This window comes from Selaginella moellendorffii, unplaced genomic scaffold (assembly GCF_000143415.4).
Source record: "Selaginella moellendorffii unplaced genomic scaffold, v1.0 SELMOscaffold_44, whole genome shotgun sequence".
In the NCBI taxonomy this organism is placed as follows: Eukaryota; Viridiplantae; Streptophyta; class Lycopodiopsida; order Selaginellales; family Selaginellaceae; genus Selaginella; species Selaginella moellendorffii.
Genome location: NW_003314305.1, coordinates 1,263,359 through 1,290,363, shown reverse-complemented (window position 1 = coordinate 1,290,363; position 27,005 = coordinate 1,263,359). Strand labels below are relative to the sequence as shown.

Below are 27,005 nucleotides of genomic sequence, written 5' to 3'. Positions count from 1 at the left end.
TTTTTTTCCTTTTCTGCTTTTTTTACGGAGGAACACATTACTGTCTTCTGAGTTGTTCGTACATGCTGCCAATCTTGTCAGAGGCCGCGAGGTGCAAAACCACGTAAGTCGGACTAAACATTCTCTTTTCCTTTCTTTATATTTTCTTATTTCCCGATATCCTAGCAAATCAATAATTATATATATTAATAGGTCTTTTTTAAAGTGGGAGAACACAAAATGAGACTGAACGTTTGACTGAGAGCATCTGGTTCCCAATTAATAAATAAGGAAGAGTCATATTCTATAAGCAAGAACAAGAAAGAAACATTCCCGCCGCTGTAACTTACGTCGGAAGTTATGAACCGGATGAACCCATATGAACCGGATAACATTATCAATTCTCGAGAAACAAAAAACAGAAAGATCTTCCATGGGCATGGTCCATTTCGCGTGCTTTGCTTGTGTAAAGGCTACGTCTAGTCTAGTATACCCCATTTCGGGATTAGACTTGTGTAGGCCAAACACCCATCAGATGTCCAAAAAACGATACGGTGCTGCAACCAGGTGCATTCAATTGGAGCACACTCTGTCTGATTTCTCGGGGAGAACATCTTGGCAACGACACGACAGGATCACATGGAATTAAGGCCTCCGCGACAGAAGGCTTACAAGAGCAACAGACGAGGAGCGAAAAACAAAGTTGGTCTTCAGATATTTGGCGAGAAAAAACTTTCGGACCCGACACTGTTCACAAACACGATACCTGGATTCTCAGCCAGCGCCCATAAACATTGCTTGTCTCGGAAGCAGCGAAAACAAACAAGAAAGCGCAAAAGACCAAGAGATGGTACATGCGTTCTTCAATTGCCTTGCTCGGGAGATCGGGACCATCCACGTGGACGGTCAGAAAACAGCACATGAGGAGCCCTAATTCGCTCGCAGCTGCCTAGGGCTTTATTCGCAAGGGGCGGGGTTTGGTCCATCCGGAAAGGTATGATGCCCGTCGTTTTTGCTAGAGCCCACTCTCCATCTGGGCGCCACGAGATTCTGGATCTACATCTAGCAGCGGTAAAAAAAAATTTGGGCTTTGTTTTGCAGATGATTGATGATCAGGATCTGGGCTTCTTTGCAAACTTCCTGGGAATATGCATTTTTGTGCTGGTGGTGGCATATCACTATGTAGTGGCAGATCCCAAGTATGAGATTACCAGTTGAAATCCAGTTGAATTCAGCAAAGGTGATGCTGCTGCTCCTGTTTTTTTAATAAAGAGAGGGGATGGGGTCAACTGATCTTCCCTGATTTTTCCTTGTTTTTCTGGAGGCTGTTCAGCAAGTCAGAGGGGTGCTGCAGCTTTTGTAACAAGTGCAGGGGAACATCACCAACAAGTTGTGGGGTTTCTGCTGGTGGGTGTTGTGGAAAGGAAAGGTGCGATTCAACTGCTATTGTGCGAATTCTGCAAATGGTGGCTGGGCATACCCATGAATGCAACAAAATCATTCTTTTTTTCCCTTCTTTTTTCTGGTTGTTGTTGGCCTTTGTCTTCCACCCCCTCCAAATCATTTGAGGCATCATAATCATAAAAAAATGGAAAACCTCTCTCACACAACAGAGATTTGGAGTTACAGGACTTTTATAGCTACATTTGTCCACATGTTTTTTCTGGTTTGTTTCTTTTTTTAAAAATATCCTGGCGCAACCGAAACATTGCTCTAAATTGCCACATGCTGCACAAAAACACAAACCAAAGAAACTGAAAAAAAAATTTAAAATTTAGGAAGGATGGAGGAATTGGTCCCAACCTCCTCTTCTATGCAAATGCGCTGCCATGGCACTTGCAATTGCAATTCAAGCACTTGCTCCCTGCAAAAAGGCGCGCTTCTCTCATGTGATTTCTTCAATAGCTCTGGAATATTCCCTGCCACGAGAATATTCGCAAGGTTTTGGCGGCGACGAAATATTTTTTGGCGGGAGTTTTGAAACCACGGCAAAGACCTAAAGATAGCGTGCTGAGACAGCCGTCCACGTCGAGCGGCTGAGATGCCTCCACGTTACAGATCGTGAAACGGCCATAACATCTGTGCCGTTGAAATAAAGCCCTATCTTGCCATTCCCGCTTCTCTCTCGGTTCTTCTCCCCTCTTGGCGGCGTCTTTGCAAACGCCCTTCCTCGAGGGAGTTCTTGGTGTTTCGGCGCCCGATCTGTGAGCTAGAGCGGCCGCTACATCGTTCCTGCGAAGATGAGGGAGTGCATTTCGATCCACATCGGTCAGGCCGGAATCCAGGTCGGAAATGCCTGCTGGGAGCTCTATTGCCTCGAGCACGGCATCCAGGTATGTTTCTAGGAGCTACATTGGGTAGATCTGCTTGGATCTTGCGTTCTTGATGTCTAGATCGGAGATTTTGGGTGTTGATTGCTAGATCTTAGCGAGTTTTGGGGGGTTTTACTCAAATGCGTCTTAGATGTCGGATCTTGCGCTGCTTGAGAGTTTTGGGGAGATTTCTTGGTGTTTCTTGATCTAGTGCTGTAATAATCGATTTGTTTTCTTACTCAGCCGGATGGAACAATGCCGAGCGACAAGACTGTTGGTGGGGGCGACGATGCCTTCAACACCTTTTTCAGCGAGACTGGAGCTGGAAAACACGTCCCTCGCGCTGTTTTCCTCGATCTTGAGCCTACCGTGATTGATGAGGTCCGCACTGGAACTTACCGCCAGCTCTTCCACCCTGAGCAGCTCATCAGCGGAAAGGAAGACGCTGCGAATAACTTTGCTCGCGGTCACTACACAAGTAAGATGAAGCACTTTTTTTCGCAAACGATGGCTAAGTTTTTTTTTCTTGGGTGTAGTTGGAAAGGAGATTGTCGACCTTTGCCTTGATCGCATCCGAAAGCTGGCTGACAACTGCACTGGGCTCCAAGGATTCCTGGTGTTCCATGCTGTCGGCGGTGGCACGGGTTCTGGGCTTGGTTCCCTCCTCCTGGAGCGACTTTCTGTCGACTATGGGAAGAAGTCCAAGCTCGGATTCACCGTTTATCCATCGCCTCAGGTGTCCACCTCCGTTGTCGAGCCTTACAACAGCGTCCTCTCGACGCACTCTCTCCTGGAGCACACCGACGTTGCTGTGCTGCTGGATAACGAGGCAATCTACGACATTTGCCGGAGGTCCCTTGACATCGAGCGCCCGACTTACACCAATCTTAACAGGCTCGTCTCACAGGCAAGTGTCTCTTTTCTCTAAAGTGTTGGCAGCTTTCTTACTTTAGTTTTCTTTCCGCACAGGTCATCTCGTCCTTGACTGCCTCGCTCCGTTTCGATGGAGCACTCAACGTTGACGTGACCGAGTTCCAGACCAACTTGGTGCCATACCCGAGGATCCACTTCATGCTCTCGTCCTACGCGCCGGTCATCTCCGCCGAGAAGGCGTACCACGAGCAGCTCTCGGTGGCCGAGATCACCAACACCGCCTTCGAGCCAGCGTCCATGATGGCAAAGTGCGACCCCCGACACGGCAAGTACATGGCCTGCTGCCTCATGTACCGCGGCGACGTGGTTCCAAAGGACGTGAACGCGGCCGTGGCTACCATCAAGACCAAGCGGACGATCCAGTTCGTGGACTGGTGCCCGACCGGATTCAAATGCGGCATCAACTATCAGCCCCCGACGGTGGTTCCAGGCGGAGATCTTGCCAAGGTCCAGCGCGCGGTGTGCATGATCTCAAACTCCACCAGCGTCGCCGAGGTGTTCTCCCGGATCGACCACAAGTTTGATCTCATGTACGCCAAGAGGGCGTTCGTCCACTGGTACGTGGGCGAAGGCATGGAGGAGGGGGAGTTCTCCGAGGCCCGCGAAGATCTGGCAGCGCTCGAGAAGGATTACGAGGAAGTCGGGGCCGAGTCCGCGGATGGAGAGGACGAAGAGAATGACGAGTACTAAAAGCTAGCTATGGAGTTCTTCGTTTCAAGTGTTCTTACTAAAGTTCTTTGGTTCTACGCTCTTGTCTCACGAGTGGTTTCTCAGTAGGAAGTTTGCAATTCTATGATCTATTGTCTTGGAATTTGATAGAACATCGTTTTATAGATCTTCCAAGAACATCAGACATGGTGTACGGCGTGTCGCGTTCTTACCGTTCGTACAGGAGAATATAGCCGGGTTGAAATGTCGGTGCGTATGGTGCCACGTGGCGGGCCGTAATTGGTCGGCGGCGGCTTCCTCGAGAGCGAGGCGCGACGCATCCAATGCAAAAGGGCCCCCGCGTCAGTCAAAGTAGAGGAGAATTTTAGGGTTCTTGCGCTTGGCAGCGCTGAGGGTTTAGATTGGAGCGCGCGCGCACGTGTGCCCGGGGATGATCTTCTCTCTGGCGGCTCAGCTACTCGCGGCGGCATGAATCGTCATCTGCTGTTCGTCACCAGCGTTGTCGGATTCTCGCTCGTGGGATTCTACGTCGCGGAGCTCGTGGAGCAGCGGTACAAGGTATGGATGGATTGGCGGGCGAATGTAGGTAGATCCAGCATGGCTGATTTCTTGTTTCTACGTTCTTGGCTTGCAGCGATCGAAATATCAAGAAGCGCTGGATCATCTTGCGGAGCTCAAGGCCCTGGAGAGCGCGTCTATGCTCGAGACTGCCAGTGAGCGCAAGAGGAGCGATTGATTGTCGCGGTAGTGTAGTGTCAAATGAAGGTGAAAGATGCTGCTTCACTTTCGAGATCCATCAAAGCTCAAGACAAAGAGAGTAGGTGTTCTTGATTTACTGTTCGTAAAGCTCTTGTTTGCTGTGTTTCTAGGTGGTGTTTGAGGCTACGTACTATGCCCGCGACTCTGGAACCTTGGAACAGCTCAAGGATCTCAGCACTAAAAGGAAAGCGATTGAAGAATCCATCAATGGAAGTAGCAATCTCACCGCCGCAATTGCGAGAGAGATGGCTGGCGGCGTTACATCTCCCATCTTGCAGGTATGTGGCTTTCGAGGATTCTTTGCTGAGAATCACTTTGTTTTTCTCTAGGACCTACAAAAGCTGGAGAAGTATCTTCCTCTGCTTGAGAATCTAGTGGCAAACGTGATACAGCAGCAGAATTTACAGATCTTGCAGTGGACAAGTGACTTGAAACTTCGGTGGACGAGTGCTTTGTGTGGCCCTTCCGGCCATGGCTTGGGAGGGCCGAAGTACTGCCGGATTGACGATCTACGTTTCGAGCTAGCAATGATGCTCTCTCTTTATGCGGCGTTGTTAAGAGAAAGAGCCATGGAGTTGCTTGCGACCGGTAAGATTTCCTTGTTGATAGCCTGATTGATTTTGACTGTCGTTTTGCCAGATTTAGTCGAGTCCGCAATGCTTTTCCGTAGAGCGTCCGGTGTGTATCATCACTTGTCCCAGGATTTGCTTCCAGGATTGCAAACGTTACTATCATTGGACAAATCTCCCGAGCTTACTTCGTCAATGGCAACGGCAATGAGTCTTGTTTGTTTGGCTGAGGCGCAGGTACGAAGCAATTATTCTCACCTTCTTTGTGTAACCATCTTTTTCAGGCCGTCACCGTTCGTAAAGCCGAGCAGAACATGACGAGCGGGAGCCTCGTCGCGAAACTCCACTATGGCGTCGTGATGTTTCTCGAGGAAGCCATCAATCTATTGCAAGCTAGCTCCACTGACTGGATTGACATCTCAGACAAGCTAAAGGTGAGTTTTTCTTTCCTTTTTCTAGTTTCACTGTGAAAGGCTAACGGAGATAGATTCATTCTAGAGGTTCATGACTGCTTCCAGTGTTCTCCACGAGGCGAGATGCCGGCGACTCATCGCGGAAGAGTTTAAGAAGATCGAGCGGCTGGGCATGGCCGCGGGGATTCTCCGTCTGGTGTCGAGGAAAGCACACCTTGCCAAGCCTCCAGGTTTGGATTGGATCACTCTTGGATCAATCAATCTCATGAAAGCGAATTACTTTTCCTTGTTCCAGGGGATGGTACGTCCAAGCTGGTGTTCAAGGCAGAGATCACAGCACTGAACGAGATGCTGCGAAAATGCGAGCACGAAAACGATTTCATCTGGCGAGAGAAACTCCCACAGCCCGACGAGATTCCACTCATGGAAGGGAAGAAAATTGTGTCGGCGATTCCATACAAGGCATCGGGTCTGTGGCGAGAGCTTATCTTCGTGGTGTGATGGAAGAAGGCTTTTTTTTTTCTTCTCGAGGAGACAATTTTGGAATAAAATTAGAATATGCGGTGGGATCTTTATAAGCATATACTTAAGGATATTCGAAGGGATGTTCATTCTTGCCCTAAAGTGGCATCGTCGTGTTGGATCGTGATGAAAGCTTTGGAGCGCTTGCGGAGTATCGCGTTGGGTCCTCGATCAGCTCCAGCACCCAAGAGTGAGTACGCGCTACTTCTCTGATCGATCTCGCTCCTATTTGCGCGATTTTTCTCGAAGATTTCTCGTAATCTGGAGCGAGCGAGGGAGAGAGGGAGAGAGAGGGAATAGGGAGAGATAGAGGGCCCTTGCATTGATTTAGTACTTGTGCTTTGCTCCAGGCAAGTGGGCTGAGCCACGGCGAGAGGAAGTGGTGGTGCCAAAGCAATCGCTTCTCCTCAAATTGCGAGGCTTTGTGGGCGTCTTCCTCGTGATCAATGTCTGCATTGGTGGTACGTAAAAATCTCCCTGGTTCTTCATTCTTGTTGACTCTTCTCGTGAATCGAGAGGCAGCAAAGGTGAAGAACAAAAAAAGAGTTTGATGACTTACACTTGGTTTTTTTTTTTGTTCTTCGTTGGCCCAGGCTATTTAATTGCGAAGACTACACCAAAATCGAGCAAGAAGCAGCGTGCGCAGAAAAAGGACGCCGCAGAGTCGCCGCCGCCGGCCCAAGCTCCTCCCGCGCGAGTTCCTCACAGGAAAGTCACGGCCAACGAGCAGCGCCAGCTTTTCCAGTGGATGCTCGACGAGAAGAGGAAGATCAAGCCCGCGAATTCCATCGAAAAGGCCCGGATCGACGACGATAAAAAGGTCTTGAAGCAGTTTCTTCGATCTACGAATCTACCGCAGATATAGAACATTTTTATTTGTTTCTTCTAGAGACAGTTTTGGTAGTCGCGATTTATGCGTTTTTCATTCGGCGAACGTTTTTAGTTTAGTCGATATTTGATTGAATCATTCGATCCAATGTTTGTGGAACTGGTTCTTAAATTTAAAATTAAAATTAAAATTTATAACAGCTTTAAGTCAAAAGCAACAAAATTCGTTATTATTATTATTATTATTATTATTGATGATGATATTAATAATATTAGGAGAGAAAAGAATGTCAAATTGATGTTATACAGTCCCAAGGAAAACCAAGAAGAAGAAGAAAGAGAAATAATTTTACTTTGGTGAGATCCCATACCTGTGGGCTCACTCTTATATGCTAAGTTAGAAGAAAGAGAACAAGTAGAAGATCTTGGAAAGTTTTTTGTTGTCTTGTCTCTCTGTGATCTCTCTCACCTTGATAGGTCTCAAAGATGAGATTTTGCCCCTCCAAGAACTTGGGAAAGGAAAGAACTCACTCCTCCAGCAGCAGCAAAAAAAACCCTGGACATTCCCTCTCGAAGGAACTTGGACAACAAACAAAGCAGGAAAAAAAGGAGAAAAAGAAGGAAAAAAAAAGAGAGATTCATCAAAATGGTGGCCTATTCCCAGCTGCTGCCCAGGCCAAGACCTCAGGTGGCAACTGCCCCAGTGAATTCTGTGCCAGGTTTAACAAGGCCATCTCCTGCTGGCTCGCCCCACCTGAGCCTCCCCCAGCCCCACCGGGCGACACATTCACAAGGTGGTGGTTCCCTTGGACGCCCGGATTCTCGCCACCTGTCTCGAGGCTCTCATCCAATGGCAGCCGATCGTACGTCGCCCCTACAAATGACGCGGCGATAACTAGTACCGGGCTAGCCGCCATGAGCACCCCGACCACGCTGCCCCCTAAGACCTGCCCCTGTTGCGCCCCGGCCAGTGCCACCGTCAGCCCCGCGACCGCGACCGGGGCTGGCGGCGGTAAAAAGGCACCGGATATGCTAAGAATCTCGAATCTACCGTGAAAGGTGACAGTGGATCCCGGCGCCGCCAGCTGCCGCAGCGTCACGTTGGCCACGGTACCGCTACCGCCCAGTACGCACAGCCCGCGAGCCCGGCGTCGCGCGAATGCCGCCAGCGTCTCGCCCACGTCACAGCCGCCGGCGATCTCCAGGACGTGGGGGCGCATCGCGTTGCCCGAGTCGCGCGTAATGATGATGGGCGGCTTGGGCTTGTTCTTGGAGCCCGGCGGTCGTCCGCGCGGCTTGCGGACTACCACCTCGCCGCCACCAACGCCGCCTGCGCCGCCGCCGCCGCCGCCACCACCGCCGCTGTGGCTGTGATCTTTGAGCAGCAGCGAGGAGGAGGAAGAGCCGGCCTGGAGGAGCGCGGCGTTGTTGTTGTTGTTGTTAATTCCTTTGGAGTTGCTGTTGTTGTTGTTGATCCGTCCTCCTCCACCCACGACTCCGCCACCGCCTTTGCTGCCCCCGCTGCTGTTGTTCGAGTGATTCTCGTCGTCGTCGTTCGAGTGGCCGCCGCCGCCGAGGTGATGGTGTTGGTGATGCTGCTGCTGCTGCTGCTGCTGCTGCTGTTGCTGCTGTTGCTGTTGCTGCTGCTGGTGGAGGAGCTGGAGCTGGTGCTGGAAAGATCCTGGAATTCCAGCCATGGAAACTTTCTGCTTCGCGGAAGATCACTTAACGCTTGAGCTATGCTTACTTGATCCAAGAAGCTTATGCTTTGTGAGTCTTCTTCTCAAGCTCCATAGCCGCGCATTTGGATCCTAAGATCGCTCCACCACACTGTGGCAAGGAAGGAAACCCACTAGACTGTACAGAAGATGCGGCCCTCGCTAGCACTGGAGGCTCGGTGACGTTCTTGTGCTTGGATCCAATCCAGTTCTTGAGAGAGCTCTATCTAGAGAGGAGAAAGAGAGGACGTAGAGGGGAGAGAGAAGTGTGATGTCCAGTCGGGACAAAAACCAAACCTTGGAAAGATTCTTCCTCCTGTCACTGGCCTTCATTCAAGAAGAGAGCCCACCGCTCGATCTTTTGGGGATAAGCTCGAGGACGCGACGACCATTGCGTTGTGATGGATCAAAAACCCTCCTTTTTCTCGCTTTTGTGCTGGTTTCTCTCTCCTTGCGAGCAAGATCAAATGATGGTCTCCTGGATTTGATGGTACACTTGGCGCGCCAGGATGGGGAAGATCAAACTTTTGGTATTGTTCGAGCTTCCACTGGAAAGCTAGCAAAGGATGTATGGATTGGATCAAAGAAGAAGAAGAGAAATCTAGCAATGCCGGAGAGGGGGAGTTTAGTAAAACAAAGCGAGCGGAGCGAGAAAAGAAAAAACGATCCGGGGTGATTAAAAAGAAGAGCGCGTGTGTGTTCGTGGGGGCGAGAGGGAGAGTTCAGCAGCTATGATCATTGACAAGTCGACCCTCTGATTGGATGATTGAATGGAGGGGGAATTGACTGCTTCGTCGTCACGGCGAGACAACCCAAGCACTCAAAGCTGCTACTGCCGCTGCTCTCCTGAGCTCCTGTTACTGCTCAGGAGCTGAATTATCAGAAGGAAATCCTTGTACAAAAGTCTTGTTAAAGTACCTTGTGGCCAGGTAGAGAAAGAAAGAAAGCAAAAAAAAGGAAAAATGAGGAAAAAAAAGTGAGATAAACGTTTAAGTGCACACCCAAAACAGGCTTCTGCTGCTGCTGCTGCTGCTGCTGCTGCTGCTCCTGCTGCTCCTGCAACTTAGCCAAAATCAGCCTCCTCTTTCTCTTCGATTTGTGGAGAATACAATGAGCAAAGATGAGAGCAAACAGGCTTTTGTTTGTGAGAGAGAGAAGAAAAAAATAAGAGTAAACAAAGTGGTGTGCACAGCAGATGAGGAGGGAAGTGAGGTGGTGGGCTCTTGAAATATATATAATATTTTTTGGAAAAATGGTTTTCCTTGAAACTTTTTTTCTCTTTTTCCTTTTTCTTTTGGAAACATGGTTTCAATGGTGATGGTGAGAGGCTTGTGGGGATTTGTGAAATTTTGGTGACCCAGAATTGTGGTGGGTGGAGCAGAGGCTTTGGGATGAATGAGAGTTGTGTGTGTGTTTGGAATGGATGGGATTTGGGATGAAGAGATGGTTAGCTGACCAGTCTGACCCAAGAATGTGGGGGTTTTGACCGGTCCTTGACCATCTTTGACCGGCCACTTTTTGCTGGATTTGAAAGGACTGGTGGCAGCAACCAACGAACAAACCTTCTCAAATCCAACACATTGAATATATGAAGCGATGGAAAGAATTGGTGGCTTGTAAGCTTTCAGAGAGATACTGTGGCCCATAGCACAGCCAGTGGGATGGATACGATCAAATTGCTACAAAAGCATTATTATTTTGAAAAATTTTGAACTTTTTTATATGAATAGTTGTTTTCCAAATTATCAGAGAAGCGACAATAATGGTTGGCAGATCCCAAGGCCTCCACTGCGACCACGTAGTCCTCGCGATCCGACGGCTATCATTGCTCGTATATGACGACAAGTTGGCGTAGTCGTACCTTGGGTAAAAGGTGAAAGTAAATGTACAAAGTTAGATTGGCCGGGGTTAGAATCTGGTCGGCCGCAGCCCGACAAGCGTGCGTTAAATCGACGATTTCGAGACGTCGCCTTGGTATTTTACTGACGGCCTCGAAGTTAGTGCGCGTAGAATACAGGTATATTCTTGTTCTAAAATACAAGCAGCCGACCGTACTTTTCTGGTGATCCAAGTTCTCAGATGTTTCTGCGAGCCAGGATCAAGCCATAGATTTATTAAACGTTGCTCTACATCCAATTTTTTGTGGTGAGAAGAGACAAAAATCGTGGAAGTTGTTTGATTGATTGAAAGAGTAGCATCAAACCCAAGAAAATGGAGTGAAGTGGAGCAAGAATACGAAGATAACTTAGATCTAAAAATCTAGTCTAGACTTTTGGCAAAGAAATATTCAAAGTGGTTTCTTTAACCCACTCTTATAAGGTCAAAAAAATTCTAGCAATGAGTAATAATCCAGGATAAAACATTGGAGGGTGGAGAAAGACAATGTTTCCTAGTATGAAGTTCCAATGATAACTTGCTTGAATCAGCTTCAAACATTTCACAAGGTTCTCTATACTCTCGAAAAAGAACAATTTAGAAGAAAAAAAACTAGTCAACTTGTAATGTATCTCTAGATTGCGTTTGCTCGCAACTCAAAACTGGAACTTACGAAGGAATATGGGGCCATGGGGCATTAACAAAGCCGAGCACATACAAAACTATAATCCATCCCAGCTAGAATCTATCGCTCATTTTGGCTTGGCCCAAGAACAAAAGCCTTGGACAAAGAACTCGTTCAAAACCTGAAAAAAAAATTGGATTCTTCTTTTCTTCCTTAGAAAAAAATAAACCAAGCTCCTTTATAGAGCTTGCAAGTATGCATTCCGCTTGGCCCGAAAGTACTTGGTTTCGTGTCACAAATCACTAATGCAAAGATGCCGAGCATCCGACCCAAGTGTTAGCATTGAGCTGTCGATCATTCTGTCGAGAACATGTGGGGCATAGCGTGATGGATTAGCTCAACTTGGTTCTCACTTTAAACATTGATTATACTATCTTATAATAATTAATATTGAATTTTAAAGTGATTTAACAATATAATACGACGTAATAACAGCGAATGTGGCTGTTTCGATCCTTTGGACACCAGGCAAGAATTATTAATCGTGGCTCTCCTAAAGAGCGAAGGGGAGCGATCACTTTCGAGTGATGCATAGACCCTGCGTGGTGTTTCTGGAGATGGTGGTGTTGATCTTGGGACGATTCGAGTGGCACCGACTCGTATAGTGGCATGATGTACGAAGCAAACACTAAATTAATGCGATGCTCGGTGCTTATTTTCTTGTCCAGGCTAGAAAACACCACCATTTTAATTAGAATAGCGTTTTCTAATGGAACCGGCCACAAAGTCAATCACATGTTTTCTGGAATCAATTGTTAACAACGCGGCCGAGCAAATCCATCCAGGTCAGTATGGAGTCGGGGATTAAAAAATGGCGACAAACAACGGAGAGAGAAAGAACATGGGATTAAAAAATGGTGCATTATTATTACTAATACTATTATCTAAACTATTTAAAGCTATATTATCATCATTAAGAAATGGCAAGCGCACGGCATGGACAATGGAGCAACGATGTTGATTCCATATTGTAACACTGGCATTGAGGCATTTGCTCTACACTTAATAATTGTTCCACATGGTTGGTCTCAAGCCCCACATGGTTCTCAAATTCCAAACCATGTACCTCCATTTATTTTATTGCAGATAGATCATAGGCCATAAAAATATGTATATTTGTAACATCAGGGCCTATCATACATTGTATCGTGGTGTGAGCCCCCTTGAATCAAGGAGACGGTGTGTTACAACCAAAGGCGCGACGGTCAGGCTTCCTTATTCCACGTAGGACGCATCCGACGGCTGCGATGCGTTGCGACTTGGCGGTTTGAAAGACTGACACGTGTCGAATATGGCCGCGTGGAGGATATGGCCGCGAGGGTTTTCTGTTGCCCTTGTTCTTCCTCTCCATTTTGCGCCGGCAATGCAGGGCGACGCCGGGCTTCCTCGCGGCGGATTCGAGCGCTGGGGGAGATTGGCGATGGCGGCGAGGATGGAATCCTGCGAGGAGGTATGTCGGAGGAGCTCGACAAGCTTTTCGGCGATGAGGAATCCAAGGCGCTGCTCCGGGATTTGTCCGCGGCTGCTCGGCGCCTGGATGCCGCCAAGCGCGAGATGGAGAATCTGGCCGGCAATGTGGCGAGGGAGAAGGATGATCCCGAGCTCCAAGCCCAAGAGCGTCTTGTAAGTTCTATAATCTCTCTTCCAGTGATGGATTCTTTGGATTGTGGATGTTCCAGGTGGAGCAGTGCGAAGAAGACGTGATCTCCGCCCAGGCCGAGCTGAAAGCCGCGGAGATTGCTCTCATCGTTGCTCGCGCCGGTGGATCCAAGTGGGAAACTTCGGACGTGGACGAGGACGTGGAGAGGATGGAATCGGGACGAGCAGCTCTCGTCTCGGCAGTGGCTGGAACTCTTGCGAGCTTGCCGCTGGCTTTGATCGGTCGAGAGGTGACAGGATTGGTTATCAGCGAAGCTCTGGTTCTCGTCACTTGTGCGGTGTTTGGAGTCACGTATCGCTACATCGTTCGAAGAGACCTTGGAAACATCCAGCTCAAGAGCGGAGCCGCGGCAGGATTTGCTCTCGTTCGAGGTAAAAGTTTGGTTTTTTTCTTCTTCTTTCAAGTGTTCGATCTAAAACGATGGCTTGTTAGTGTAGTTCTTGGACAACTCGAGAGTACGCAAGTTTTACCCGGTTCTTGGACGGCTTTGGAGTATCAAGCCGTAGCTCTTTTCGTCGGGCAAAGCGTGGTGATGTTCTTGGCTGCTGCCCTGGCTTTGGATCTGTGCATGAAGTTGGAAGTCATCCAACCTTTTCCATCGCGAAAAAGCGTGTAAGTGTTTCGCAATTCCTGTAAAATGAATAGTAGCTCTATCAAAGAACTTGATTGGTCTTTGGAATACTTACACGCTTTAGACTTGAGAAAGCTTTCGGCGTTTGTTCACAGAGCCATCTTCATGGCTATTCTCTGGTGAGATTCGTAGTCGACGAGTTGAAAATCTTTGGCCGTGAAGGAATCGATATCCTTGTTACTGGTCGCGATTTTCAGAATCTGTAACAACACAGTAGTGTGAGATCGAAGTAGGATTGTTCTTTCACTCACAGGGAAGGGCTTTGGAACGTTCTCCAGCTGCTCTTTGAGCGGATCAACATGATTCGTGTAGACATGAGCATCGCCAAGAACATGAACGAAGTCTCCAGGCGCGAGATCTTTTTGTCAATACAAACAGCCAAATAGCATATCGAGAAACAAGAAAATGTAGCGAACATACCACAGACGTGCGCGATCATGCAAGTTAACAGTGCGTAGGACGCAATGTTGAATGGAACACCGAGTCCCATGTCACAAGAGCGTTGATACATCTGGCAAGAGAGCTCGCCATTGGAAACATAGAACTGGACACACAGTCACGCTTCAGAGAAAACAAAGACGAGAGTTCTAGACTTACTTGAGCGAACATATGACAGGGAGGGAGAGCCATTTGTTTCAAGTCTGCGGGATTCCACGATGATAAAACGATTCGGCGATCATCCGGCTTGTTCTTTATTTTGTCTATGACTTCCGCTAGCTGATCTACACCTTGTCCTGTGTAATCATCATGCATGGTGGAGTATCTGACAAAAAAGATCAAACTCTTGCGTTAAGAGTCGAGAAAACCGATTGATTTGAACGAACCTGGCTCCAAAATGCCTCCACTGAAAGCCATACACGGGTCCAAGATCATTCTCTTCTCTTTCAGAGAGGCCAATGCTAAATGAATCAACGTAGAATTACTTGAGTCCAGAAAAATAAAACAGAAGCACAAACCTGTCGAGGTATTCTCTTGAGCCATTGCCCTTCCATATGTGAATTCCTTTGTCCTCGAGAACCTGATAGTAAGTAACTGTGAGATCTGGTGTTCGTAAAATGTACGCTACTCTCTACCTTCGCGTTTGTGGATCCACTTATAAACCAAAGTAGCTCTTCGACAACTCCCCGCCAAAACACCCGCTGAAAAAAGAATTATTTGGCCTCGACATTGTGAAGAGAAGTTTCAGCTCGCTCACCTTTGTTGTGAGAAGTGGAAAAGAATTACGGAGGTTAAAACGCATCTGGTTTGAGAAAGAGTTAGTATCAGAAGAAAAATGAGGCATGTAAGAAGAGTTCTTACCTGACACCCAAACTTTGAGATTGTCCCAGTGCCAGTGCGATCGCTCTTCGTGTTTCCAGTTTCTATGATATCCTTGATCAAGTTTAGATACTGATACTCCTCGTGTCTCTCCCGAACAAACTCTGGAATCGGCAACGAGCTTGTCCCAGCGACGTTTCTCACATCGAGTGCCTTGTTTCGAACGTAAGTATGGAATGAATGCCGGACGTTGTTCACCGTTGCGGGCGAGGACGCATACCAAAGACGAAAACAAGTGAGATCCAAAGCCGGCATAAAAGTGTCACACTCGAAGAAAGTTTGTATCTCCGTCAAGTGGATTGCTGTGCAAAGAGGAGAAACCATAGCCTCCCTACCAAAGAAAAAAACGAGTAGTAAGTATCGCCATGCCTACAATCACTTGCTTACCGGAAGACTTCACCACCTCCAATCACGAACACAGCCTCTACACTCGAATCAAACGGTGGAGCCGCGAGAATTCCCAGCGCCGAATCCAAGCTCGAGCACACAATCGCCTTATCTCCAAGCTCTAGCCCAGCTCGGCTTAAGACAACATTCACTCGGCCAGGGAGCGGTCGAAATTTGGCTGGAATGCTCTCCCACGTCCTCCTCCCCATCACCACCGCATTCTTCTTGCGCGCGTCCGCCGCCTCGGACGTGATCCTCTTGAAGAACGCCATGTCGGAGGGGACGCTCCACGGGAGCTTCCCCTCCTTCCCTATTCCCAGATCCGTCGTAGCGGCCACCACTACCTGGAAGGCCCGGAGAGTAGCGGCAGCTGCTGGCGGCAGAGGCGTCCCATCGAGCACCATGGAAAACCTTGATCTGCCAAGAACCCTAAAACCTCTACATACTGCGGCCATAGCCAATGAAAACATTTCCCGCCAAATAATATAGTTAAAATTATGATTTATAAACTTTTTTCAAACACCTCCATGTTTATTATATGGATTAATCTTGTATGACATTCTTTTTTACTGCCATGTGGGCAAGAAGTTGGTATTGAGGGATTGATAAAGAATTTAAATGTTGATCTCTTAGTGAGAAAAGAATATTTGACAGGACTAGTTAGCAGATTATAAACATTTTCCAGATAACTTTACTTTTTCCAGATTAATCTGGAATATACAAGAGGGAACTAAAGCAATTTTTACTAAGATATAGTTATATAAAGTTATCATCACATAACATTTTATGAAGAAAGAACTTTAGGGATAAGGGAAATCTAAGCTTTCAAAGTGCAAGGAGGGTTATAATGAAGTAGATCACTATAATCACTATATCATAGAAAAACCAGCTTGCTGATGCAACATGATAATATAAAATTTACCTTTACATAATTCATTAGTGATTGAGTGATTAGAAATGCTTGTGTCATTCTCTTATCAGTGTTGACTTATTAAGACACCTTATATGACAGTTTGCTAATGATAACATTTTGGTGGGATGGTGCTAAATAGTACACTTCCACAAGTGGGATAAAAGAATATACAATAGGATGAGGGGCAGATATGCATGCATAAGCAAATATAGAGGAGGAAGTTGTTGTTGTTATTGATCCAAATGTTTGGTGATTGAACATTTTGCAATACCTAATCAAAGTTTGTATCTAGAGAAGTCTATTTTTTCTCAATGAGATTGTAAAACCATTATTTATTCAAAAAGTTTTGTAATATTTAATCTTAAACTAATTTTAAGTAAAAATTGATGGAAAACTTGTTCTTTATAATAGTTTTGATATTACACTCTAGTCTATTAGTACATTTTGTTTACCAGAACCAAATTGTGTTGCTCCTTATCTTTGTATTCATAATAATTGTAATGCTAGAAATGGTAATATATGTTTGGGAATCTAAACCTCATTACTAATAATTTAGAGTTTATAATAATTTCTTAAATAAATATGAATATATATATATATATATATATATATATATATATATATATATATATATATATATATATATATATATATATATATATATATATATATATATAGCATCAAAATTAAATAAAAACTCCTGAGAACCTACTTATTTTTCCTACTAAATTCTTATATATTTTAAAACTATAAAAAGCTGTGACACATTTATGGAAAGAACTTCCCTCACATATAGTGTGATTAAGTTTTTCTTCTTCTTTTTATTGGAATTTCAAAATGTGATAAGAGATATCCAAGTTTTATAATAAATAAAAACCTCTCAACTTTTTAAAGGAGGTAATCCTCATAAATAATTATATGAAGGCCTTTGAGTAAACACTAATTTATATTTGATTGATTTCTCATTAGCAATAAAGCTAAGTTGATAGAATGGAAATGTATGGATTGGCTGAAAATGGTGTTTATGGTGGTGGTGGTGGTAAAGTCTCAAAGTTTAAATAATTCTTTTCAGCTTTATGTTGAAAATGGATACAAATGCTTATATGAGGTGGCAAAAATTGATTAGATGGTGATGAGTAAGATGGAAAGGATCTTGAGTTTATTAAAGTGACTATAGAAGTATGTGGCTCTTGGTGGCTGCTAGTGGTATTGCTCAAAAAACAAGGAGATATAGTAATTATAGTGTGTGAGATTATCCAGATTTAAGACTATTTTCATTAAAGTAATAATAATAAAATGTGACTAAATTAATGCTATCTAATTAATATTACTAGGAAGTGCTTATAAAAGTTGCATAATTAATCTAAATGAATAACAACTGTAAGATGGTAGAATATCCCAAACTATTCAAGTATATTTTAAATATATTTATTACCCTCTAGTCCCTGTTTAGCCCTCAAGGTTCCAAGAATTTATAGTGAGTACATGCACTAATAAAATGAGATTTTATAACCTTCCACATAATTTTTATGTATATTATTATACTTATATTTTATAAAAATAAGATTAATTTTATTGCATATCAATCATTACTAGGAAGTGCTTATAAAAGTTGCATAATTAATCTAAATGAATAACAACTGTAAGATGGTAGAATATCCCAAACTATTCAAGTATATTTTAGGGGACCACTCCAGTCCCCTATAAGTTTTCTTAAGAAAATTAATAATTTGATACTCATTATTGCAAAAATGCTTGATTTTATTATTTATTTATATATTTTTTATGACATACATATGTTCATATGTGTATGGAATTTATAATCTATTATGCTTGTGCTCTTTATTTTTTAATTTATTTCGTTTTTTATAAATTTTATAGTCCGAGTAACGTTATAGTAGAAATAATTTGTATCTAAATATTATTAAACTTAGAATCAAATTCCTAGATAAATATCCAAATAAATTATTTACTGTTTTGTTTTTAACCGTCATGTTTTTAATTACCCTTAAGTAAATTCGGTCCCCCAACATTGCAAAAAATGTAGTCGGAAAAGGAAGGAGTTCCTCCCGCCAACAGCTTTTGACTTTGGGTGTTCGAGATGAACCTTTGGAAGCGTGAGCAGAAATGGTGGGTTGACAAAAATCATGCATTTACGCGCTAGGTGTTATTATCTTTTCAAAAGTTGACTGCTTCTGGAAGCTTAGACTTCCTGCATTCGAAGATGTTGCTGATCATGCATAAAAAGAGATTTGTTATTGTGGGCTGTTGTGATCTCCCAAGCTTTTTGCACCCGTGTTGTCTTATCATTTGGGTGCTAGAAAGATGAGCCCTGTGGCTCTCCTTTTGGTGGCATGGGCACATTTCCTGGCAGCAGCAGCGACAGCAGCAGCAGCTAGGCCAATCCTTGATCGTTTTGAAGTTTCAGTGTCTTGTGATGTCTGCAGTGAAGGAAATTTCAGTGAAAACAGCATCGTTTTGCCTGGTAAAAGCAACAGAAACTTGGCTCATACTTTCAAGAGCTGAACTTTGCTGTCTCAAAATTTGCAGATGTTCCTGTTTTCCTGGAATGCAAGGAGCAAAGGACAGGCATAAGATACCAAGAAAGCGGCATCACTGGAGCCAATGGGAAGATTTCCGTGCAAATCCCAGCAGAATTTTCAAATCACTGCTCTGTCAAAGTTTCGAGACCTCCAGCATTTTGCAGCATCCCAGTGAATACTGCAGGCTCAAATCTCAGCTCTGATTTGGATTCAAGTTTAAAATCTTGGAAGATTATGTATCAACCTTCTCTTGATCATCACCAGATCCACTGTGATAGAAAAATTGATAGATTTCGGATCTTAGCTACTACAAATTCTTTGAGGCTTGGGCCTCCTGATCCTCCGAGCCCTTGAAGAGCTAGCTAGTAGATCATAGATATATTCATGTATAAACTCTACGTGTTTATATATAATCAATATTGTTTTCATGTCGGTGAAAATGCTGTGCTTTCACTGAGAGTTGAACTCAGGACCTCCCGCTTACTAAGCGGATGCTCGAACCAACTGAGCTATGAAAGCTTTAGATTAAAACATAATTAAGATAAAACTAATCTCACATGCCAGGTGGATTCGACCTCTGGACTATCTCTGTCTAGGGTTTGTGGAGCTCTCAGCGATGATTTCCCAGTTCTTCGTCCTCTCGCTCCGCGGCGACAACATCATCTTCCGCGATTGTGAGTCTGGATCTAGCTCCCTGCAGCTGGAATACTTTGGAATGCTCTCATTGATCTGATCGGGCTGCATTTAAGGCAGATCGCGGGGATGTGAGCAAAGCCAGCGCCGAGATTTTCTTCCGCAAGGTGAAATTCTGGCACAGCGAGGAAGGCGAGGATGCGCCTCCGGTGTTTGTGAGTAGATTTTGCTCGTTTGATAGGCTATGGTTATAATCGATTAATGTGGCAGAATGTCGATGGAGTGAACTACGCGCATGTCAAGGTCGCTGGTCTGCTCTTCGTCGCTACTACCAGAGTGAATATTTCTCCAGCTCTGGCATTGGAGCTCCTTCAGCGGATCGCCCGCGTGACGAAGGACTATCTTGGCATTCTTAACGAAGAGTCACTCCGGAAAAACTTCGTTCTTGTGTATGAGCTGCTAGACGAAATGCTGGTTAGGACAGATATCTTTCTTCCTGGCTTGCTTATGTTTTTGCCTTTGCTTTTGCAGGACTTCGGCTATCCTCAAACGACCTCGACTGAGGGACTCAAGTCTTTCGTTTTCAATGAACCAGTCGTGGTAGAGTCGGCCAAAATTCCTTCTCTTGGGCCAGCCGGATTATTCATGGTAAGTGTTTTTGCTTCACAGTTCCGATCGTTCCAACTTTCTTCTTTGTGTTCTATTTGCAGCAAGGATCAAAGCGGCTTCCCGGAACGGCTGTGACCAAGTCCGTGGTTGCTAGTGAGCCTGGTGGCAAGAAACGGGAGGAAGTTTTTGTGGACGTCATAGAGAACATCAGTGTGACATTCAATGCGAGCGTAAGTGTTTTGTAGTTTTCGTTTTAACGTAGAACTGGCTTTATCAACTTCATCAGGGCTACATTCTTACGTCGGAAATTGACGGAACCATTCAAATGAAGAGCTACCTTACTGGTAATCCGGAAATCCGGGTCGCTTTAAACGAAGACCTGCAAATTGGTCGTGGCACACACTCGAGTCTAGGTGAGTGTTTTCATCCAGATGTTGGTCGAGGCATTACTTGCATCATATGCAGGAGCGGGTGGTATGGTGCTACTGGATGACTGTAACTTCCACGAATCAGTTCGACTGGATGATTTTGATTTGGATCGAACTTTAACGCTGGTCGGTAACTTTTATTCTTCCTTTTTATCTAATGACACTTACAAGCTTATGATGCATCGGATAGACACCGCCAGATGGAGAGTTTCCTGTCATGAACTATCGCATGACGCAAGAATTTAAGCCTCCTTTCAGAGTGTATCCCGCCATTGAAGAATCTGGTCCATTCAGGGTACGAGAGTGTGTCACTTTTTCAATGTAACTGATGAGTTTATTCTCAGGCGGAAGTTGTCATCAAAGTGCGGGCAGATTTTGCTCAGAATGTAACAGCCAATACGGTGCTGGTACGCATACCACTTCCAAAAACAACAATGAGGTATGCTTTGTTTCCTATTTGCCATTTAACCTGTGTCGTCCATGCAAAAGATGCGGTTTTGAGCTGGAGGCGGGAGCAGCTGGACAGTCAACCGATTATAAAGAATCGACAAAACTTGTAGAATGGGGATTGAAGAAAGTAAGTGTTTTGACTGTTCATCTCCCAGATAAAAAATTTCGATGGATTTTTTAGATTTCTGGCGGCTCGGAGCATGTATTGCGTGCTAAACTTACCTTGTCTCAAGAACGCAATGGTAATAGCCAAGAGAACTTCTATTGTTTTGTATTTACTACTTTATTTTGGCTACTTGCTTTACAGTAAACATAAAAAAGGAAGTTGGACCGATCAGCATGACTTTCACTATTCCCATGTTCAACGCCTCCAAAGTACAAGTAAGAGAATCCAGCAGCTTTTTTGCCTTTTCTAGTTTCTTATGTTTTTCCCAGGTGAAGTACTTGCAAGTTTTGAAAAAATCAAAGTCATATAATCCTCATCGATGGGTTCGCTACGTGACCCATGCCGATTCGTATGTTATCCGGACATAGATTCTGTGTATCTCCATACGGAGGAACAGGGGCATGCTACGTTTCAGAAGGTTGGCTGTTTACATTCCAGCATGTGTAACTGTTTTACTCACTCGTTAATTTATTCCTTTTCAGTGGCCTGATGCGATGCGGTGCCACTGCCGGTTCGCTTCGTCCCAGTTACGGAACAGTTACCGTTTGTCTCGGATTTTGTCATGTTAGTCTTAACTGCTATTCTGCAGTTAGGACAGGAATCGAAAACGGGCGGGCAAGATTTTCCCGCAAACCGTTAGCTACGGAACATAAACTGCACTAACGAATAGGTTGGTGCAATCTAGTCTGTCGCAGCTCGTCACTCCCGGTCTGCCATAGCCACAACCTCCGTGGCTGCGCAGATTGTTGGCTTGTTTTGCTCCATTCATTCAAATTGTAGCTGGTTACGTGTTCAAGTTCTTGGTTTGAGCTGCTAAAACTTTCTTGATGTGAAAAGTGCGAGCTGGAATTATTCTCCAGGATGAGGCCGCGAGGCTTTCGTGCGGTTGCTCTCATCCTCTGTCTGCACCTGCTCATCTCGAGCGGTAAGCTTTTTGTTGCGTCGACTGCATTGGTTGTTGATGTCTTTGAGTTTGTGTTGCAGGGGCTGCGTCCGAGGTTGCGACTGTCGATCAACGTTTTCCAGCTGGTAAGCTGTTCTTTTTCGACCATTTTATGCTTCTGAAATGCCGAGCATGATGTTTGTTTGTGCTGTTCTATCAGCAGATGCTGATGCTGAATGTCTCGGCTGTGGCTATACACCGGATGCTCCAGCTCGTGGCAGTGTCCCTCGATGCTCAGACGTTGTCTGTCTTGTCCAAGGACTTCTTGACAGGAAGAGCTTGATTTACATTGAGCAAGACATCGACGTATCAGGTCAGTCTGTTTACTTATATATTTCCGGACGCAAGCGCTCATGTGATTAGTGCAGGCAGCGGTCCTCTTCCGGATGTTACATGCGGGGTCACGATCATGGGGACGTGCGGTGATGGCTCGCCATGCAAAATTGATGCAAAGGGCAGCTCTCAGATTTTTGTGGTTGGACTCGACGGCTATCTGACGCTAAAGGATTTAGAGATCAGTGGAGGTGCCTGTGCAAGAGGCGCTGCTGTGACAGTCTCGGGTTCTGGATCAAATGACTTGGCAAGGGGAGGCAAATTTGTGGCTCTCAATGTGAAGTTTACGAACAACGTCGCTTCTGTATGTCGTGGCTTTTCAGATGTTTAACTTCGATTGATCGTGACCCATTTACAGGAGCTAGGAGCAGCTCTGCACGTTGAATCTGGCGGTGCTGTTTATATTCGGGACTGTGTCTTCCGCTCAAACAAGGCAAGTAGAATTTGATTCTATAACGAAGGATTTTTTCCGAGCTTGGGCTTTCTCTTACAGGCTGCGAAGGGAGGAGCAGTATTTGTGGGATCCAGCAAGGACTTCCCGTCAAACCACACAGAAACGGAAGCAGTTCGAAATGTGTGTGCACTGAACAGCTGCACAACGTTTTTAAATACTGAGTTCTCTCGGAATTCCGCCGATTATGGTGCCGCCGTATACGTTGATGATGCTGCTGAAGAGTGCAAGGACAATGGAGGTGCTAAATTCGACTGCACAACCTGCGTATTTCGCGATAACTCGGCTCAGGTAAGAAAGTGGTTCTTGAAACGACCTGACAATTTGTTCAAACAGCAAGACGGAGGTGCTCTGTTTATCAACTTTCAATCCGCGGGTGCCATTTCATTCCTCCGTAGGAGTCGTTTTGCGAGAAACACTGCAGGGGTATGGTGCTCTGATTGATGGTGTGTTTTTCTGATTGATTGATGGCCCTTTTGCAGAGTTACGGTGGTGACATTGCTACGCAAGAAGGAGTATATGGAACTCGTGGTGCTCAACTTTATGCATATCAAGTTGTATTTACTGGAAGCAAGGCATCGGTAAGCTTTTTTTCGTTGTGATTCACAGTGTTACGTTACACACGTTTTAACGATGGACAGAAAGGCAGCGCTGTTGCAGTCAAACCATTCTCCATTTCTACGTTTGCAAGATGCGAATTTTCCCAGGGGGTAAGCCTTTTGATTCGCTTATGAAGCTCTAAAATTTGGCGTAACAGTCTTTACTCGAATGCGACGGCGTATGTGACACTTTCTGCCCAACTTTGTCACCTCTGGTGCGTAATATTTGCCTCAAGAATGAGATATGTCTTTACCGTTTTCTTTCTGTCTGCAGTCAAATGGCTCTATACCATATGGAAGAACTGGAGGTGCGTACATAATTGGCTCCTGAATTCTTGGTCTAACGTGATCTTCTCTTTGCAGAGTCGTGTCCTGTTGCTCCGATGCCTTTGTGTGGCTGGGTTCCTGACGAGTGCCTAGAAAGTCCGTCTCCATCCGCGACACCATTGCCAACACCTTCACCATCACCATCGTTACCATCTCCGCCTTTGCCATCGCCATCACCAAGTCCATTGAGTACGCCGCCAGCAGAAGCACCAGGAGAGGCAGCCGGAGAACCGAGATTTAGAGCGAAGCGTCCTTTCTCGCCACCTCCTTCGCCACCTCCTTCCCCACCTCCTTCATCACCTCCTTCATTACCTCCTTCGCCACAGCCTTCGCCACCTCCTTCGGCCTCAGCTGCTGCTCCGGCGTACAGGCATAGAGTGCGTGGCAGACACGCGCACCACCGGAATGGTAGTATCACAGGGGATCCTCACTTTGTTGGCAAGCATGGCGAGCGTTTTGATTTCCACGGCAGAAGCAATCGCGACTACTGCATACTTTCCGACAAGGACTTCCATATCAACATGCACGTCTTTAAAGGCATACACAGGCACTCCACTGTACGTATTGTCATTTTTGCAGTTCATCTAGTCTTATGTGGTTTTGGTTTTTTTTTTCTCCAGTTCATATCCAAGATTGGGATGCTGTTCAAATTGGACAAGGTTTTGATAGACGCCCAGGCCGATAAGACTGCTTCCCGATTTGAGGACCAGTGGAAGGTTCTTGTGAATAATGTGAGTATCATTTTTGTTTTTCTTCGATGCAAACTCTGAAAGTGGTGCTTGTTCTTTTTTCACAGGTGGAGTTGCTTGAAGGGCATGTGGTGGGAACTCCAAGTGGATTGAAGATCGTCCATTTTGTCGGGTCGGTTCAAATTGTCATTCTAGACGAGCTAGATATGAATGTGACAGTGATGCCTCCGGGTTTCGGGAGGTTTGGATCGGGAGCAAACTACGTAAGCATCTTAGTTTCCTCTTATCTTCTAATAAACCCTCTTGTTCTGCAGCTGGATTTCCAAATAAATCAGCTGAAAGTGTCTCCCAACGTCCATGGCGTTTTAGGTGACGAGAATCCTCTCTTTCATTTTTCTGATTAAGTCATGGATCAATGCAGGACAAACGTACCAAGAATCCCTGCAAACATACAAGAAGATCCACGAGGTTAGAGACAGGAGGCTCAAGAGATCTAGAGCAGCGGCACTGTTCGTGGATGGCTCCGAGAGTGATTACTTGTCGAGCAGCATCATGGCGGCCGATTGCAAATACTCAGCCTACATGGTAAAGTATTTCACGAGTTTTTTTACTGTTTCTTATTTGTTCTTGTTTCTAGGATCAAAGCCAGATCTCTCAGAGAGTCCAGAGAATGGTTTTAGAGGGTGTCCAAGTTTTGCTGGGAAAGAGGGAGGAGACTGTGAGGCAATGTACTGGTTTTGGGCATTTTTTGTGCCTTTTGGAGATGGAAGAGGAAGGAGAATGAGAGGATTGTATACTTTTTCCTTGTATAGTAGATTGGGACATCAAATCTTGGCTGTCAACTTTTCAAATGTATGAGATGGTATTGTGCAAAATTCAATGAAAGATCATCCTCTGCTCTTGTTTTCTCCAACTTTTATGGACGTTTGCTTATTTGCAATGGATGTTCTTTCACGTGGAGTTGCCATGCTAGATTTGAATGTGATACTTCTGGGTTTCAGGAGGTTTGGATCGGGACCAATGTTAGTCTTCTAGTAAACCCTCTTGTTCTCCAGCTGGATTTATCAACTAAAAGTGTCTCAGAATCGTTTGTTTCAGTTTCTAATCAAATGCAGGACAAATTACCAGGAATCCTTGCGAACATACAAGGTTAGAGATGGGATGCTCAAGAGGTCCCAAGCCGCGTCACTGTTCGTGGATGTGACTGCTTGTCGAGCAGCATCATGGTAGCCGATTGCAAATACTAAGCCTACATGGTAAAGTATTTCACGAGTTATTTATTTGTTTCTTGCTTGTTCTTGTTTCTAGTATGCTTCTTGTGCTCTTCTGCAAATAGAAGTTTGTTTGTTGTATACTCAAAAAGACAATGAGAGTAGCATACCCTCTTCTTGCAGGATTCCATGCTGTAGGTGGGATCTTTCTCCTCGTCATCTTCTTTCCAATATTCCTCCCCGACGGAACACGACCAAACACCGAGCTTCCTTGCGTCCCCAAGCATGATGCACTCTTGGTGGTACGGGGACTGGCAAAAGTCGCACTCGATCCAATCGTTGGCTTTGCTCGTGCCTGAGCAAGCATAGCAATTGTCTGATTTGAACCCCCTCAGGTGGATCAACCTCTCGTCAATCGCCTTGAGACTCTTGTGAACATCTGTAAAGCTCATGACGAGCTGAAGAGGCGATTCGGATGTTTCCGCATATGTCCACATCTTCTCCGTATGTGCTATCCAGCACAGTAGCTTCTTCCTCATCTCCTCCCCCTTGAAGAGCTCATTCGCAACTTCTAGAGTGCGGCGATGGTACTTCATGGCCTTGGTAGCCTCCATGATAGAAACTTGGAAAACTATAATCCAGTCCCGCGACACATAATACACATCCGCTCCCATATGCGTAAGCTTGATCGGACAAAACAACGTTGCCACGTCCTTGCAGCCGGTGAGTAACTGCTTCGAAAATCTTCCCCGGCACTGCACAACCTTCTCCGCCTTGACCTCTATCACATGGTCTAAGAACTCTATTCTGGGCTCCAGGCGAGAATCGTCGCCTCCCAACCTATGCGAGAGAAGTTGGTGTCGATGGCGATAGCATTCACCCAGCGGGCCACTTCCTCCGATCTGAGCTTCATAGTCGCCAGCTCTGTCCGTTCGGCAATAAGATAGCCCGTGATGCACCTGGCTCTGCGATTCTTGCCTCGATATATTAGGCGAGAATCCATTACGCTCGGCAAATACTCCAACTCCTCGCCTCTCGCTCCCTGGGCCAACTCCGCAAGGTTGTCTTTGTTCACGTATTCGACAACCTTTTTCTTGTACCAGCTGAAGGCCAACTTCAGCTTTTCCTTCTGGTCACGAACGTAGTAAGTCACGAGTGGCGGCAGAGCACCGGTCTTCCACTGGCCACGCTTGATAAAACAAGGATTCCAGAGATCAAAACTACAACTTAAATCATAGCCGTACCATTTTCCATACGCGAAAGTCAGCGTCATCTGCTGGTTCGTCCATTTCCTTGTCTCTGCACTCATCCTTTGCTTGTCGGGGTGGCGGAGTCAGCGTCACCTGCCGGTCCCTTGTCTCTGCACTCCTCCTCTGCCTTTGCTTGTCGGGGTGGCATGCAATAATCAGGATTACCATCCAAGATCTCGCACGTATGGTTGATATAAGCATCA

The 27,005-nt window shown here is 45.6% G+C and overlaps 10 protein-coding genes and 1 non-coding gene across 13 annotated transcripts; 8 read left to right on the top strand and 3 right to left on the bottom strand.

The window, feature by feature from the left end:
* The first annotated feature begins 892 nt into the window (after window positions 1-892).
* Window positions 893-1,298, top strand: LOC112349983 (dolichyl-diphosphooligosaccharide--protein glycosyltransferase subunit 4A). The gene is made up of 2 exons (XM_024685347.1): window positions 893-973; window positions 1,081-1,298. The coding sequence occupies exon 2, from the start codon at window positions 1,081-1,083 to the stop codon at window positions 1,195-1,197; it is 117 nt and encodes a 38-aa protein (XP_024541115.1). The 5' UTR covers window positions 893-973; the 3' UTR covers window positions 1,198-1,298.
* A 769-nt stretch (window positions 1,299-2,067) lies between these two features.
* On the top strand, window positions 2,068-4,055 carry LOC9648083 (tubulin alpha chain). Its single transcript, XM_024685194.1, has 4 exons — window positions 2,068-2,312; window positions 2,535-2,769; window positions 2,828-3,198; window positions 3,261-4,055. The coding sequence occupies exons 1-4, from the start codon at window positions 2,220-2,222 to the stop codon at window positions 3,912-3,914; spliced, it is 1,353 nt and encodes a 450-aa protein (XP_024540962.1). The 5' UTR covers window positions 2,068-2,219; the 3' UTR covers window positions 3,915-4,055.
* Window positions 4,056-4,240: 185 nt separating this feature from the next.
* Window positions 4,241-6,215, top strand: LOC9647719 (BRO1 domain-containing protein BROX). Its single transcript, XM_002980413.2, has 8 exons — window positions 4,241-4,451; window positions 4,528-4,710; window positions 4,763-4,930; window positions 4,982-5,240; window positions 5,292-5,458; window positions 5,506-5,655; window positions 5,720-5,864; window positions 5,930-6,215. The coding sequence occupies exons 2-8, from the start codon at window positions 4,666-4,668 to the stop codon at window positions 6,133-6,135; spliced, it is 1,140 nt and encodes a 379-aa protein (XP_002980459.2). The 5' UTR covers window positions 4,241-4,451; window positions 4,528-4,665; the 3' UTR covers window positions 6,136-6,215.
* Window positions 6,182-7,177, top strand: LOC112349920. Of its 2 annotated transcripts, none has more exons than XM_024685195.1 (3): window positions 6,182-6,346; window positions 6,507-6,617; window positions 6,750-7,177. In XM_024685195.1, exons 1-3 carry the CDS (start codon window positions 6,193-6,195, stop codon window positions 7,019-7,021), a joined length of 537 nt encoding a protein of 178 aa, XP_024540963.1. In that variant the 5' UTR covers window positions 6,182-6,192; the 3' UTR covers window positions 7,022-7,177. The 2 variants fall into 2 exon arrangements, 1 of the variants encoding a protein (XP_024540963.1); XR_002993574.1 differs by having other exon boundaries at window positions 6,240-6,346; window positions 6,488-6,617.
* An 82-nt stretch (window positions 7,178-7,259) lies between these two features.
* On the bottom strand, window positions 7,260-8,435 carry LOC9648082 (AT-hook motif nuclear-localized protein 23; the record flags this gene model as incomplete). The annotated part of the gene is made up of 1 exon (XM_002980256.2): window positions 7,260-8,435. A coding segment is annotated over one exon (810 nt), but the record flags the coding sequence as incomplete, so codon positions are not given.
* A 3,929-nt stretch (window positions 8,436-12,364) lies between these two features.
* On the top strand, window positions 12,365-13,605 carry LOC9647718. 2 transcript variants are annotated; one of them, XM_002980412.2, is made up of 3 exons: window positions 12,365-12,885; window positions 12,942-13,293; window positions 13,360-13,605. In XM_002980412.2, the coding sequence occupies exons 1-3, from the start codon at window positions 12,571-12,573 to the stop codon at window positions 13,536-13,538; spliced, it is 846 nt and encodes a 281-aa protein (XP_002980458.2). In that variant the 5' UTR covers window positions 12,365-12,570; the 3' UTR covers window positions 13,539-13,605. The 2 variants fall into 2 exon arrangements, with proteins under 2 accessions (XP_002980458.2, XP_024541144.1); XM_024685376.1 differs by having other exon boundaries at window positions 13,355-13,462.
* LOC9648081 (bifunctional dihydrofolate reductase-thymidylate synthase) lies at window positions 13,444-15,679 on the bottom strand. Its single transcript, XM_024685375.1, has 11 exons — window positions 15,258-15,679; window positions 14,853-15,201; window positions 14,749-14,793; window positions 14,627-14,692; window positions 14,510-14,571; window positions 14,378-14,452; window positions 14,151-14,316; window positions 13,974-14,097; window positions 13,805-13,911; window positions 13,609-13,753; window positions 13,444-13,552 (listed from the first exon to the last, which is right to left on the bottom strand). The coding sequence occupies exons 1-10, from the start codon at window positions 15,659-15,661 to the stop codon at window positions 13,643-13,645; spliced, it is 1,509 nt and encodes a 502-aa protein (XP_024541143.1). The 5' UTR covers window positions 15,662-15,679; the 3' UTR covers window positions 13,444-13,552; window positions 13,609-13,642.
* A 2,776-nt stretch (window positions 15,680-18,455) lies between these two features.
* Window positions 18,456-19,145, top strand: LOC112349986. Its single transcript, XM_024685367.1, has 2 exons — window positions 18,456-18,655; window positions 18,721-19,145. The coding sequence occupies exons 1-2, from the start codon at window positions 18,496-18,498 to the stop codon at window positions 19,065-19,067; spliced, it is 507 nt and encodes a 168-aa protein (XP_024541135.1). The 5' UTR covers window positions 18,456-18,495; the 3' UTR covers window positions 19,068-19,145.
* Window positions 19,146-19,158: 13 nt separating this feature from the next.
* TRNAT-AGU lies at window positions 19,159-19,232 on the bottom strand. Its single transcript has one exon. It is a non-coding gene; the product is annotated as a tRNA-Thr (tRNA).
* A 72-nt stretch (window positions 19,233-19,304) lies between these two features.
* LOC9647717 (AP-4 complex subunit mu) lies at window positions 19,305-21,798 on the top strand. Its single transcript, XM_002980411.2, has 14 exons — window positions 19,305-19,387; window positions 19,467-19,561; window positions 19,617-19,820; window positions 19,878-19,994; window positions 20,057-20,185; window positions 20,242-20,368; window positions 20,421-20,509; window positions 20,574-20,678; window positions 20,728-20,822; window positions 20,873-20,960; window positions 21,015-21,075; window positions 21,141-21,214; window positions 21,269-21,417; window positions 21,482-21,798. Exons 1-13 carry the CDS (start codon window positions 19,330-19,332, stop codon window positions 21,365-21,367), a joined length of 1,341 nt encoding a protein of 446 aa, XP_002980457.1. The 5' UTR covers window positions 19,305-19,329; the 3' UTR covers window positions 21,368-21,417; window positions 21,482-21,798.
* On the top strand, window positions 21,494-25,247 carry LOC112349963. The gene is made up of 17 exons (XM_024685272.1): window positions 21,494-21,563; window positions 21,837-21,924; window positions 22,074-22,255; window positions 22,311-22,579; window positions 22,634-22,708; window positions 22,769-23,017; window positions 23,063-23,152; window positions 23,209-23,307; window positions 23,368-23,436; window positions 23,484-23,540; window positions 23,600-23,633; window positions 23,689-24,209; window positions 24,273-24,383; window positions 24,449-24,604; window positions 24,656-24,710; window positions 24,763-24,926; window positions 24,979-25,247. The coding sequence occupies exons 1-17, from the start codon at window positions 21,494-21,496 to the stop codon at window positions 25,123-25,125; spliced, it is 2,436 nt and encodes an 811-aa protein (XP_024541040.1). The 3' UTR covers window positions 25,126-25,247.
* The last annotated feature ends 1,758 nt before the right edge of the window (window positions 25,248-27,005 follow it).